Source organism: Oryza glaberrima, chromosome 5 (genome assembly GCF_000147395.1).
Source record: "Oryza glaberrima chromosome 5, OglaRS2, whole genome shotgun sequence".
NCBI classification, from domain to species: domain Eukaryota; kingdom Viridiplantae; phylum Streptophyta; class Magnoliopsida; order Poales; family Poaceae; genus Oryza; species Oryza glaberrima.
The window spans coordinates 16,540,631-16,554,620 of record NC_068330.1 but is presented as its reverse complement, the minus strand read 5'-3'; the positions used below and the strand labels follow the sequence as shown (position 1 = coordinate 16,554,620).

The window sequence follows — 13,990 nt, the reverse complement described above, 5'->3', positions numbered from 1 at the left end:
CAATGTTATCAAGACATGTTTGTAGGATACCCATCTCGCGTGCATTCGCGAAGTAGTTTTTTTTTTTTAGTTTGCTATATTTTAAAACAGGGTAATTCTATAGTAATACCAAGCAACACAAATAGCTCGGGCACAGAACTCTTGTTGGTGCAACTTCTAGTTGCCCACAGGGGCGGATCCAACGTGGGTGCACGGGGGACTTGAGTCCCTCCTAAACTCACAAAACCCATGGATACCCCCCGGAGCACCCCCTTTAATTTTTTCACCATAAATGGTAAACTAAAGGTCCCTAAATGGCTGGAGGTTAAAGAAACTGTGTAATTGAGTCCCCCAATTTTTTGTTCCTTATCCGCCCCAGGTTGCCCATTTTATTTCGGGATTGCACAAATAGCGTGTTGGGCATCGGCGCCTGAAGCTCAGGCATCCAGTTTCGGACGCCGGACTGACGGACTCATGCTAATGACCCTCCAGAGCGATCAGGTCAGGCAGCAGCAAAAATCAGGCCACCAACCAAACACCAGGGGATATAAAGGAGAGCTCAGGTCAGGCTAGCTAGCCATCGACAGCTTAATAGCGACTCCGTGACATATGCTGACATGGGAGTACATAGGGCATCCGACAAGGCGAGTTATATTACACACACTATGCAGGTCAAGGAAATGCAGAGGGCAACCAGAACACCGTGACATGAATATATCCAATGTTTTTATTCCTTTTCACAGTTCTTTTATTATTGCATCTGTTTGTTTCTTTTTCAGTGTTTCTTTGAGATTTCAACCAATCCCGCCTTACAATACAAACATGGCACAACCACTTGTAATCGGTGTATCTTTTCACTGGAAGTATATTATTTGAACAGTTTCCACCCTATGGCAGCCTGAAGCAACAATGTTGCCATTGGGGCCAACAGACTTTTGTTCACCGGACCCCTCCATCGGCTGGCAAGCCCAGTGTGCTCCTGCAACCATGGTAGTTCAAACACAAAGCACGCCCTTTGGTTAGTCTTCCGGTGAAAAAAAAATCAGTAAATGAATGCTTAGTATTTAGGGTAAGATTAACAGACAAGCTAGCAATGAACTAGCGATGGTTGAATCCAAACCCAAACTTCTGCTATTTTTAAAAGGATTTAAAAATCAACTGTGTATGATAAAGTTTAACTATAATAAACAGTTAGTTTCATAATTAAAAGAAAAACTAGATGGGATTCATGTTGGATCCAGATCTCCGTTCAGAAATTATGCACAAGAGTACCACCAGTTAATCTGATTTATCTAGAGATGTGCCCTTCTATGTTCCATGATTCCATCTATACAAAAAAATTGCCAATCAATGCAGTACCATGTATTCCTTTTCGAAAAAATCCAGTACTATGCAAATCCTAATGTAGCAACGATCTTCAAGTCAAATCCAACCAACTTAAGACTCAGAAAGTAGAAATACAATTGCATAACCAAACTGAACAGCTAGCCTGCACGTTCTTAACTGAAGCAGGCTGTCAACGTGAGTTGACATAGCAGAATGCATTTTGCTGTTGCAAAAATTGTGTGTGTGATATGAGGTCATCAGAAAGATTACAAGATAATGAAGTGGAAGGACTTTTAAGAAAATAAATTTTACAACTCTTTTGCTATAAGTAGAGTTACGAGAACCCGACCTCAAAAAATTTGGTAACAATCAATCAATAAAGGTAAATAATAACTTAGCGAAAACATTTTTCGTGTACAACGGTGCTACGAGGCAAAGTTATAGATACTACAAAAATACTGCAAGAGCATGCTACTAACAAGTCTAAGCAGAGAGCCAGAGATCACATATTTACATGTCATAATTGCCCTATAAGCTGTACCAGGCAATTTTAGTCTTAGATATATGCTAGAGAACAAAATTGAACTGGTAGCACATACATGCTACCGGTATAATCGAAAAGCTACTACCAATACCAGGACACTTAGTGTCCTAGAGAAACAGAATTAGTGACAGTAAGGATAGAGTAGTAGCATTCATTATGAACTTCAACCATCCAGAAGTGATACTAATGTAAATTGGTGATCCTTTTTTAATCCGATTCCAGAAACTACAAAGCTCAAGCTATCAACAGTACTCTAAAGTCTAAACCAAGGCGGTTTATAAAAAAAATTGTGCGTGAAGCACAATTAATCTCAGCAGCAGTGCAGCATTTTTCAAGTCATGCCAAACTGAAATAAAACAACGACAGACAATATCGCCTCATCGCATCAGTACCACAAACACAGTACTTCCAAACCCTCCATTGTCAAAATTCATTTCAAGATTTTGGTTTTCTGATTTTCTTAGAAATGGTATAAACGTGCTATAAGGTGTGTCTATAAACAAGGTATGACACATTAGTGCCTTAAGATATACATAAGTAATTTTGGCCTAGCAAGTGCTTCTCCCAATGACGGTTAGGGGCTAGATGCCGGCATGTTCCCATGCTGGTGTTTAATACCCCCAAAAGGCCAAGTGGACTGGTGGTTCATCTCAGAGATCAAGAATAGCAGATCAGGAGCAAGGAGCTAGCTAGCACTACTGAGTTGGTAGTGGCCCAATCAGAAGCTAGTGCATGAGCTTGCGGCAGCAGTAGAGATAGAGCAGGGTAGCAGCAGTGAATCAATTTAGTACCACCTCGGAAATTTAGATAGGGCCAAACGAACTTGTAAACCTGGCAGGTATGAACAGAACAATACAGCTTTAGTCTTTATTCTGTGAAATTAGGAAAAAAGCCAAAGGAAGTAATTGCGCAGGTGAGCTCTAATCCAAAATTGGGTTAGGCCTTAAATGGAGTCAATCACTCAACCCTGTACTTACAGTGGTGCAAGAGCCAACCCTCGCAGTTACAACAGACTCTCGTTGTGGACCAAGGGCTTGGGCATATAGTGCAAGGCGCGTGTGGTCCCAAAGTGGGCACACGGCATGGCATGTATGTAGGGCACTAGAGAAACAAATGTGTGCTAAGAAGGGGAAATCCTAGTCATTTTCTCAGAAATAGGTAAGTTAGTTTCTCGAGGACATACAGCTTGTTGAGGATGGTAGCATGTGATGCCCCGAATCAGGAAGGGGCTGCTGGCACATCAGAGATCAAGCAGAGCAGATCCAGGAACACGGAGCTAGCTAGCTAGCACTTGTGGCCTGTTAGTGGCCCAATAGGGAGCTAGTGCATGAGCATGTAGGTGGTAGCGATAGAGCAGAACAGCAGTTAATCAATTTAGTACCACCTCGAAAATCTTGATAGGCCGAACCAACTTATAAACCCAGCTGGTCTGAATGAAATAACTGGTTTAAACATTTTCCACGAAGCAACAACTAAAGCAAAAGCAAGTTATTGTGCAGCTGAGGTCTATCCAAAAATGGGGTTAGGCTTAGGGCCGCTAGACCCTGGATGATAATGGTACCTAGCATCAAGAGAAACAATGGTCCCAAAAAAATCATTTACACCCCAGCCTACTTGAGAAAAGTAGCAATAGAATTCGAATTATGTCCACAAAGACAAGATAAATAAGATTAATTAGGTAACAATGTTTGCCAATATTTGATCATGTTAACAGGATGCTGCATTCATTTGGTTACATTTTTTTTCCAGCACAGCAATTTACTCTTGCAGCCTAATTAATTTTCCACAATTATTGAGTCCCAAACTCATGGCCAAATTTTAGCAACAGTAGGGTTCAGCGCAAACCAAATAGCCCAAAATACCATGGAGACCATTGAATGGAGTATTGGCAGAATTCATTGGTTTTGGAGGGAAAACTAGATGAAAAAGTTCACACCGACATACTGATACAGATGAATCAGGTAAATCCCCTAATCACACTCCGAAGATCACACAGAACTAGATGGCCATACTGCCCATTTACAAATAAAAGGACACTAAAGATATAGATTTAATGATAATGTAACAAGATAACCTCAAACTGCAAACATAATATTCATCTAAACACATTACTAACTTGTACCCCCCACGCTGAGGACAGAAATGCTCTTGCTATCTGAAGTGTATCATAACAGATTTGCATTCTAGCATGGAAATTGTCGGAACTATCTTGCAATGGTGAAACTGAACTAATCTGATGGAAGTTGTACGGAATGGAATATGGTCAACGGGCACTCACCTCTTGCTTCGGCGCTTGCTCTTTGGAACACCCCAGCCCTCCAGCTTAGCAATGGGACATCCACACCGGTTGCGGAAGAGCAGTACAGCCCGGCCGTTTGGTGGAGCCATCCGCCGTAGCTCCGCGCGGAGGCACTCGTAATCCGGGTTGTTCCCACCCTGCCCGCCCTTCCACGGCAGCGCCTCGATCTCGCGCCACATGGCGGCGTCGGCGCCGCCACTGGTGCTCCCCGTGCCTGCGCGCACGGCCTCCTCGGTCTGGAGCTGGACATCGAACTCGAGCGCCTTCACGAGGCCCCGGCACCGCGGGTTGCGGCAGCGGCGGCGAGGGAGGCGGCTGCAGGAGAGGAAGGTCGCCCCGGCGAGCGCCGCCGCGGCGCCGAGGTAGGGCATCGCGGCCGCCGCGGAGGCGAGCGCCGCGGCGGCCGGGGGCGAGGCGAGCAGCGGGGTCAGCGAGCGCGAGACGTGAGCGAGCGAGGAGGCGAGCAGGAACGCGACCGAGAAGAGCACGAGCAGCAGGATGAGGAGATCGAGCGTCGCCGACGACGGCGTGTGCCTGCACGCCGACGACGACGACGACGGCGGCGGCGGGTAGACCGACGGCACGTGGTGCCCGCCGCCCGCCGACCGGGAGGACGACGACGGGTGGGGCATCGCCGACGCGGCGGCGAAGGGGGCGGCGGCGACGGCGACGGCGGCGGCGGCGGCGGTGCGGTTGGAGGAGGGGAATGGCCGGAGCATGACGCGGCCGGCGCCGGGGGGCGGTGGATTAATCGGGTGGACTCACTTGGGGCGGATGATTAATCGGGATCCGATTCCTTGCTTGCCTTGTAAATGGCTTTCTCCCTTGCGGCGAGTTGGGGTTTTGGACGTTTCGGACTTTGCCTTTCCCTTTTCATTTTTCTAATCGAGAGATTAATCCTAATGATATTGTTTTATTAATTAATGGCTTAATTTGGAACACACAGTTTGTGATTGGGTCGGGTGGTGTTGGTGGTAGATCAGTAGATCAGTTTCGTCTGGATTGGAACAATGTCTTTTGTTATTGATGAATCTGATGGTGTGTGTGCGCAAATTGACTTGCTCAGGGTGATTTTTTTTTTTTTTGTTTTCTCGAGAAGCTCAGGGTGTTATTTTAATTAAAAACTATCTAATTTAAAATAAAAATATTCTTATTAGACGTCATTTTCTTGATTTCGAATTAGAATGTGCTAAATTGTGGTTACAGGTACAGTTCTTGTTGACTATAATTAACTTACATGTAATAGTTTAAGACGCGTGCTTATGAAAAAGGATGGAATGGTTCCATTTCTCATTAGAACTCAGGCTGTGCTTAGATTCAAACTTTTTCTTTAAACTTTCAACTTTTTCGTCACATCAAATGTTTGGACATATGCATGGAGCATTAAATGTGGATGAAAAAAAAAACCAATTGCACAGTTTGCATGTAAATCGTGAGACGAATCTTTTAAGTCTAATTACGCCATGATTTGACAATATGGTGCTACAATAAACATTCGCTAATGACATGTTAATTAGGCTTAATATATTCGTCTCGCAGTTTACAGGCGGAATCTGTAATTTATTTTGTTATTAGTTTATGTTTAATACTTTAAATATGTGTCCGTATACTTACAAAAATTTAGCACACGAACTAAACACAGCCTCAGCGAGACGAAAAGATGTCTTTGATAAAATTTTCAAATGCTCTAAAACTTTTGCTATTTGTTGTATCCAGACATCCCAAAGTTTTGGATGCACTTTGACAAATCGTGGTTTCATCTAAAAACTCTCAGGCCAACGACAATATTATTTCGTTCCACCAACTACAGATGTTGATCCATCCTCGCATCATTTTGATATCCCACTTAAATTTAATCCTTTTTTTCTAATGAATTTAGATTTTTGCGTGTTTGGACAAAGGGAGGGGAGATTATTGCCTTTGCTTGAAGCTTTTTCTAAGATCAATTCATGCTGGAAGCACCATCTGTTCAGAACTTGTTGTCGTTGTCGGCAAAATGACAAATGGCATAATTTGAAGCACCAAAAAAAAAAAAAGACGGAGACCATATATATTGTGTCCCCTTTCACAGCCTCACAGTACAGTATCCGGTTCTAGTTTCAAGGGCAATGTCCCGAAAGATCATCAAACACTTCTTGGGTATCACAACCCGGAACCTCCTGAATATATTGACAATGTAACCTACAACAAACTGTACAATCAGTTCTACTATTCACTGCCGTTGAAACGGCTTTGACTAGGTCCAAATCATCTGACACTGTAAACTTGCTTTCATGTACAGAACGGCAACAAAATCTTGGTGTAGCCACCCAAAGAATCGACAAACTGTCCTCCTAGTTTTGAATTCTGTTGAGTACAGTTAGGAGCAATTGGTTGCAAATAAAATGCCTGATTGTCAGCGAGGTGGTCTTGGAAAAAAGTTGTTCCCCGGAAGAAACCTACCAATTATACGAATGAAATTAAGAGGCATCCTATGGAGTATGGACATATGATCCTTAGTAATACAGATTTTCAGCTAGAGACAAAATGAGACTTACTGGTAAGTCAATCCTTGATTCAACAGCAAGTTCAGTGGAACTGCTCCATCCAGTTCATTGTTCTGCAAGAATCTGAATGAAGAGAAACATTTTAACAGATTGTCAAATGGCTGTTCTAACAAGGTGGTGAAACATCATGTTGGTTATGAAATCCAATAAGCATATATGGACATTCAAGATCATCTTGTTGACAATATCATATTGCACCAAAGAATAAAGCATGAAACTGACATAACATGGTACAAGCATAAACCTCGATGAAACCACATAAAATGGTACAAGCATGTCCTGGACAGGTTAAATTGCATGGCCAGGTTAAACAGGAAATTGAATCAAGAAAGTGGAAAACCTAATGCTTTGATCCATCTTTTTTAACAAAAGAAAGCGTAAACATCATCTACACCTTTGGTGCTAAAGATGCCTGCTGTCATACTTCAAGGGGTCAAGTAGACTTTTTCCTAAAATAAAGAAGAGAGAGTACTATGCAGGTACCCTATTTCTTTTTTCAGTCAAGTGTTAATCCCTCTGTCCAATTTTATAGGGCATATTTTGATTTGGCATAGCCTTCAGAATTATACTTGACCATTATTTTCTCTTGCAATATATTCTCAATTGTAAGTGAGGAAGACTCTGTATTGTATTAGATTGAATCACAGTTTAGAGGAGATTACATTATATAGGCAGGGGACTTCAAGGGTTCAAGGTGTGAACACAAGCTAGGAAGCCCCAGGCCTAATTAACACACACACTAAACAGCACAAGTGCCTAGGCTGGCGCATGGCTGCAGCCAAAGCCCAAGGCGCAGGTACAATAGTCTAGGAGACAAGAATAACTTGCTAACATCAATGGCTACAAAACAGATATGTTTCAAAAGCACTTTGAAATGAATCTATCAATGCTTTTTGTTCACTAGATATGCATATAATTTAACTAATTGTGACAGGTGATTTGCTATTTTATCACTCCATTTTCACTTTTCAAAAACATTAAATTGTGAATCAGGGCAACTGTGTTGAACAGCACCACTCTCTTTGAGCAATTGAGAATCAAAAGAAAGTAGACTGTCAAGAGGTAGTTGGCCCCAATTGCACCAATTTTAGAGTTTGAAAAGGAGAATGAAGATGCATAGGGAGGGTAGGAAGGGAGAAATACACAAAGGAAAAATGACCTGTGTGTACAATGCACAGAGCAATAGAAGTATCAAGCAAAATGGAAATACAGCTGTACCATGCTATTGCTACCTCTATTGAAGGACTTAATCCAAAGCCTCATCTCTCCCCACTTCAAAATCATAGGAAGATATTGCAAATTGGAGGAAGCATGTCATGTAAGATCCTATATATTAAAAATGAAGTACTGGAAATTTATATTGTGTCATTTCACTTTCTGTATTTCCACGTGGTAGTGCATTGCAAATTAATAACATTAATTTAATGAAAGGTTCTGTATTGCAGAAGGCCATTAAAGGGAAAGCGGCGGCTGATTTCCTAGCATCACACCACACATATATATCTAGTAAATAGAATAATTCCCAGTGTAGTTCACTGGATGAGCAATGGCAGAGCTCTTTTTTAACGCTCCCTCCTTTGCATTGAGTGTCAACTTCACTGTTTTCTTCAAACGCACAAGAAATAACATTATGTTGAATACAGTATAATTTTAAGACAATTATAAACATGCTATGGAGAAGCTGTATATCATTCTTTCTCTAGACTGTGGTAGATACTTTTTCATTTCTATTAATGGAAATGGAGGGCTCTCGCCCTTTGCTCAAAAAAAAAATGCAGAAGCTGTATATACTGTATTCAAATGAAAAAAAAATGACACAATCAACATAGTATGAAATTATAATGTCAAACCATAAACGAAAAGCTATACAAGTCAACTTACAGTTCACGCAAAGATGTGATTATCCCCAGTGTCTGCGGTACTGTTCCATTTAATTTGTTGTCCTGCAGGTGCCTACAGAAAAGAGTTTTTTTTCCTAAGTAGTGGATAAGTAAGCATTATTCAAATAGTTTGGGAATTGACTAGCTAAGGAATAGCTTACAGTCGTGTGAGATTCCTCAGGTTGCTGAGATTTGGAATAGGTCCAGACAAGCTATTGTTTGCAAAAGATCTGTTCATTGAAATAGTGTTAATTTTGGCATTCACTCAGTTTGATATATATGCAGCAGAACTTACATATCAGTCAGGGCGGTGAGCCTTGCGATATCAGATGAAAGATATCCAGAGAGGCCCATACTTGAAAAGTTCCTGGTGTAAACCAATACAGAAAATTGTTACTACAAAGGGGAAAAGAATCAAATCAAATAATATAAGCACCATGAGGATAACTCACAGTGAGATGACACGTGGTATTTGGCCTTTATCACATGTAACTCCAGTCCAAGCATATCCATGAGGCATACATGGATCTCCATTCCAATCATCAGGTATATTTTGAAGGCTTCTCTTAATAGCTTCCAGGGCACGTGCTGCAGAAATTGAGTAATTAATACGTTAATCTAATAAAAATATACATATGCAGACTATTCAAAGGTGGTAATCAAGTAACAGCAACTTGGTGCATTACCCAAAAAATCAGTCAATAGTTCAATACAGATACTTAAGGAAGCACCATTGTTGTGGTGGTGGAGTCATGGGTGCATGAATCCACCCACCAAGGTTCAAATTCTGGTGTCCACAAATATGGATGTATGGATCCTAGTTGGTGCAAAGGCTGGAAGTAATACTTCCATTATCTAAATATAGGTGATGCTACAACATTAACACCTCACAGAGTTACAGAGTGAAATGTACTGTGGCCCTTTTTTTTGCGAGTCCCATGACCTGATATGTAGCAACAAATTTCCATAAAACATATTTTGATGGCCTGCTGCTACATATATAATGATGATGTGTCGGCCACATAAGTGCCAGCAAAGGCTTAATACAGAAGTTAATTATTTGGTTAGCAATAGCTTGTATTGGATCGTACTGCCACAAATTGTAGTCATTTAGTTTAACCTATTACGAAAAAAGATACAAATGGAAGAAAAAATATATGTAGCGACTGACATACCATCCCGAGGAAATGTGTATCCTCCTAGTGGGAAAAGTCCAAAGACTTCACCAGCATTGATAAGTGGAGGAAGGCCAGAAACAGGAGCCAAAATAACTCTGGTCAAGCCTGAGAGATTCCATTGTGTTGCAAAGACAGAAAGACCAGCTGATGTTACTGTTAGACCTTCATAGAAGCTGTAATCATTTATATATACATTAAAGGTCCTTGAACTCTCAGAGACTGTATCAGCAAAATAAAGAGCAACATAATAGCTATCATTCTGGAGAGGTATTGGAGGCCATTGCAACACCAAGGGTGCATCTTGTTCTGCCACCAAAGCTGTATTAAACACCCCAGGAGGTGGAAGATTCCAAAAATCAGCCGATGTGACATTGTGGGTACTACTGACTGCATGTTTACTGTCTGGGAATGGCTGCCAATACCGATTGAAGGTGTCATTAGGGTACCTAAGTTTGAATATAGGAAAACAGATCAAAAGTTTATACAGATCTTGTGAAATTTACAAACACAAGAAATAAATACATGAATATAACACAGCATATCACTCCACATTAACCCGTGAGAAGATAACCTAACAAGTTGAGTTATTCAGTCCATCAAAAGATATGATCCAAAGAGTATTACTTATTTGTTTCAAAATTTTCATTTATCCCTATAACCTGCGAATACACATCATTGTCCATCATATCAAGATTGGCTCAGCTTTGCAGTCAATAAACATACTCACTTGTAGCGAATCATGTAATCCCCATTCAACATTTCATCACTAAGCTAATCGTAATAGAGGACCAAATGGACTGCAGAAGTGCAGAATAGTGAAGGCAAGAGTGATCGAGCACTCACCTCTCAACATCGTCGGTGGAGCCAAACTTGGTACGCGCAATGAGCCCCATGGCGCTGGCAGTGAAGTTCGTGGCGTTGTACACCGAATCGTGAAGCTGGATCACCTGCAGCGCGTTGATGAAAGGGCCAGCGCTGGTGTAGTCCGGGTTCACGCCGAGGCAGAAGCTCATGTTCCTGCCGCTCGCGCCGAAGACGGCCTCGTAGTAGGAGGCGCTGCCGGCGAGGACGTCGTCGGTGGTGTTGACGGCGGTCCAGAAGGTGCCGTCCACGATGAGGTCGAAGACGGGCGGCGGCGGCGAGGAGGCCCCGTAGAAGAAGGTGGGGCGGAGCAGGTAGCGGCGGTTGCGGTCGACGGGGAGCTCGTAGCAGAACTTCTTCCCGGGCTCGTGCGGGAAGTCGCGGCGGGTGGCGAGCGCCGGGTCGAGGAGGCCCTGGTCGGGGAGCTGGTGGGGCTCGCCGCCGGTGACGTAGCCGCCATCGGGGAGCCACTCGAGGCCGCGGCTGTCGGTGGTGGACGCCGCGGCGCCGCAGTCGAGCAGGTAGTAGAAGCCGCGGAATGGCGGCTGCGCGGCGGCGGCGGCGCCGGCGACGGTGAGGAGCGCGGCGAGGAGGGCGAGGTGGAGGCGGAGGAGAAGGCCGCGCATCTCGTCGGCGGTGTGCTGTTTTTTTTTTTTTTGGCCCGGTTGATTTCGGGCGGAAATGGTGGGGAAACGCGGTGTTTTCGCGTTGTGCGGGCGGGGTTGACTCCGGCTCGGCCGGCGCGGGCCGGAGAAGGTGGGCGCGGTCAAGAGCACGAGAGGTGTTGAGGATGGACGCGGTCGGCGGGGTGTCGCGGGAGCGTGTACGGTTGGGACAGCTTGGCATGGTGACGCGACGCGGGTTTGCGGGCGCTTTTCGGTGGTGTTGCAACCGTACCGGTTCCACGAGGCCGAACTCACCGGGTGAAGTCTGTCGTTCGGATGCACGATACCTCCAACCTCCCAAGTACGGGAGACCGCCCGCGTTGGTCCCACCTAAAAGATGGCCTGAACAACTATACCAACCGCCATTGCCGTCGCCACTCTCTTCTTCCTCCTCCACCTGATCGGTACATAAGTGTTGTAGTCAAAACTAAACGGTGTAAGAACGATTATGGTATGATGCTTCTTCTCTGAGGACGCCATATCGGATGGGAGTACTGAGGCGACTCAGAAGGCGGAGGTGTCGTGCCGATGCCGGGACGGAGAGCACAAAGGCAGCATAAGATAGAGAGAAGGCGGCAGGGCAGAGGGTGTGCACCACGCACGAAGCCGTCAGATCTGGTGCCTCTTCCCTCCTCCCCGGGTCGGGATTTGGCCTCTCTAGCAAGGGAGGTCGTCCCCCTGTACAGCGACTCTTAGTGACAGGAAGGGGTAGGGAGCAATGGCGTTAGCGGAGACAATGATGGCACAGTCGGACACATCCATGCATGGACAGCGAGCGGTGATGGAGTTCGCTGATTCGGCATGGCCGTGCCCAGATCTACCCCCCTACCCGTTTCTGAACCCCCCACGACAAATCTGGCCAGAGTTAGCGTGACATAGACAGCGGCAGCGGCCGGCTCGTAGAGACAACGACAACAGTGGGAGGACGACGCAAGTGACATCGGCGCAGGTGACAACAGTTGGAGATTGGCGTCAAGAGGTCAATGCAGGCGACGGCAAGGAGGCCGCCCTGGCTGACATCGTCGGAGGTCAACGCGGCGATGATAAGAAGGGCGACGACGACAGTGTGCCACAAAGGTATGCGGAGGCTGGTTGGCGGGGGTCATCGGTACAGCAGTGTTCACGCATTGAGATAGGATAGTTGGTGGTGGAGCAATAGCTGCGAATTGACTAGGGAGAGCGGCAGGTGTAAACCTAGCCCGGCCATGCCGGGCAAGCAATGACAACGCTTCTGGTGTCGTTCTCCCTCCTAGGGCCGTTTTCAAGTCGTTCCTGGTGAAAACCATGTCTTGGTTCTCCTTGAGGTCTCAAGGGAAGGTGGCGTCAGTGCTCATTGTCACTCTTCTTCCTGGAGATGTCGTCTAGGAGGCCTCCTTACCAAAACTTCTCTCTGACAACTTGTGTGTACTCTCTCTATATGTTTGTCCTCTTACCACGACACCCTAAATTCTGCAAGTTGATCATATTGGCGGGCCTTGTGGGGGAGAGCGGATCCATTTTTCTCTTTCACCCTCTTCCCCTTCAATCCCGAAGATGTGAATAGAGTTTGAGTTTGGTGTTCGGTTGATAGGGTTTGGTTTAGTGTGGTTCAGCGGTAGTTTCGTTGTTGGTCTAGTGGCGTCTAGTCCAGTGCTAGCGTTGTTGTGTACTTGTGTGTAGGCAATATTGGTGCACGGTGGTGTTTTTTTTTCCGTTCCTGGCTACTGCCTTTCCAGGGTTTTAGCCTTGTGTTTTTTCCTACTCCATTCAATGAAACAACACGAGTGCCTGGTGCAGTTTATTAAAAAAAATACTGGAAACCAACTTACTACTTAATATGTCCCAAAATATAGATATTATTTTAACATAGCACCTTATTTTGAATAAAGTTGTTTCTCTATCGATCTTTATCTCTCAACCAATCGTAACAATTATCCATTTAGTTTATTCACCAACTTTTTTTCTCAACCAATCATAAATTTTCTTCAATTATTTCTATCTATTTTCTAAATATTCGTACCAATCTAAAAAATACTTATATTTTGAAATTCGCTTCTTCGTTGTTTTCACCACTTTTGAAAATTTGAAAATATTTCCATTTTACTCTTAATTTGTGGAGCTAAAGTAATGTTCAGTTAACGTATGCATTTAGAATTGCATACCTCAACAACATAGGGCTGGGTCATTTTACTTAGAAAAAGGTTAATTGTATTGTATTGGAACTCGAACTCTCCGTGGTTGCCACTTGCCACATCAGTTTGTTCAGGGTGATTTGGACTTTTTTTCCACAAAATCAGTATAGGATTTAAAATAGATTTACTAGACAGATCCATAGCTCAAGCCCTAATTGCCACAGCCTAGAACAGGCCGAAGAGGGCCGATAGAAGGGAAAAGTACACCGAAGGTCCCTCGACTTGTCATCGAGTTACAAAATGGTCCCCTAACTGCAAAACCATGACGTCCCTTAACTTTCAAAACCGTTTACTTTAGCTCCATCGGTGGTTTTGTCCCACGTGGCGACTGAGTCAGCGTGGACCCACATGGGCCCCCCATATCAGCATGCCACGTGAATGGCCGCTCCTCCCTTCCTCCTCTCTCAGTGTCTCTCTCCCTCTCTCCTCCTCTCGGGCAGGCTAGCCGGCGGTGGGGATGAGGTCGCCGACAACGGACGTGAGGACGAGGGGGTCGGCGGCGACAGGGGCGACCGAGTCGACGGCGGTGGCGGTGACGTTG

The 13,990-nt window shown here is 44.6% G+C and overlaps 2 protein-coding genes across 2 annotated transcripts; both read right to left on the bottom strand.

The window, feature by feature from the left end:
• Positions 1 to 579: 579 nt before the first annotated feature.
• On the bottom strand, positions 580 to 4,983 carry LOC127772786 (uncharacterized protein At5g19025-like). Its single transcript, XM_052298757.1, has 2 exons — positions 4,128 to 4,983; positions 580 to 958 (listed from the first exon to the last, which is right to left on the bottom strand). The coding sequence occupies exons 1-2, from the start codon at positions 4,865 to 4,867 to the stop codon at positions 919 to 921; spliced, it is 780 nt and encodes a 259-aa protein (XP_052154717.1). The 5' UTR covers positions 4,868 to 4,983; the 3' UTR covers positions 580 to 918.
• Positions 4,984 to 6,176: 1,193 nt separating this feature from the next.
• LOC127774970 (leucine-rich repeat receptor-like serine/threonine-protein kinase At2g14510) lies at positions 6,177 to 11,357 on the bottom strand. Its single transcript, XM_052301264.1, has 8 exons — positions 10,596 to 11,357; positions 9,750 to 10,198; positions 9,027 to 9,162; positions 8,870 to 8,941; positions 8,736 to 8,804; positions 8,576 to 8,647; positions 6,686 to 6,757; positions 6,177 to 6,586 (listed from the first exon to the last, which is right to left on the bottom strand). Exons 1-8 carry the CDS (start codon positions 11,237 to 11,239, stop codon positions 6,544 to 6,546), a joined length of 1,557 nt encoding a protein of 518 aa, XP_052157224.1. The 5' UTR covers positions 11,240 to 11,357; the 3' UTR covers positions 6,177 to 6,543.
• Positions 11,358 to 13,990: the final 2,633 nt, after the last annotated feature.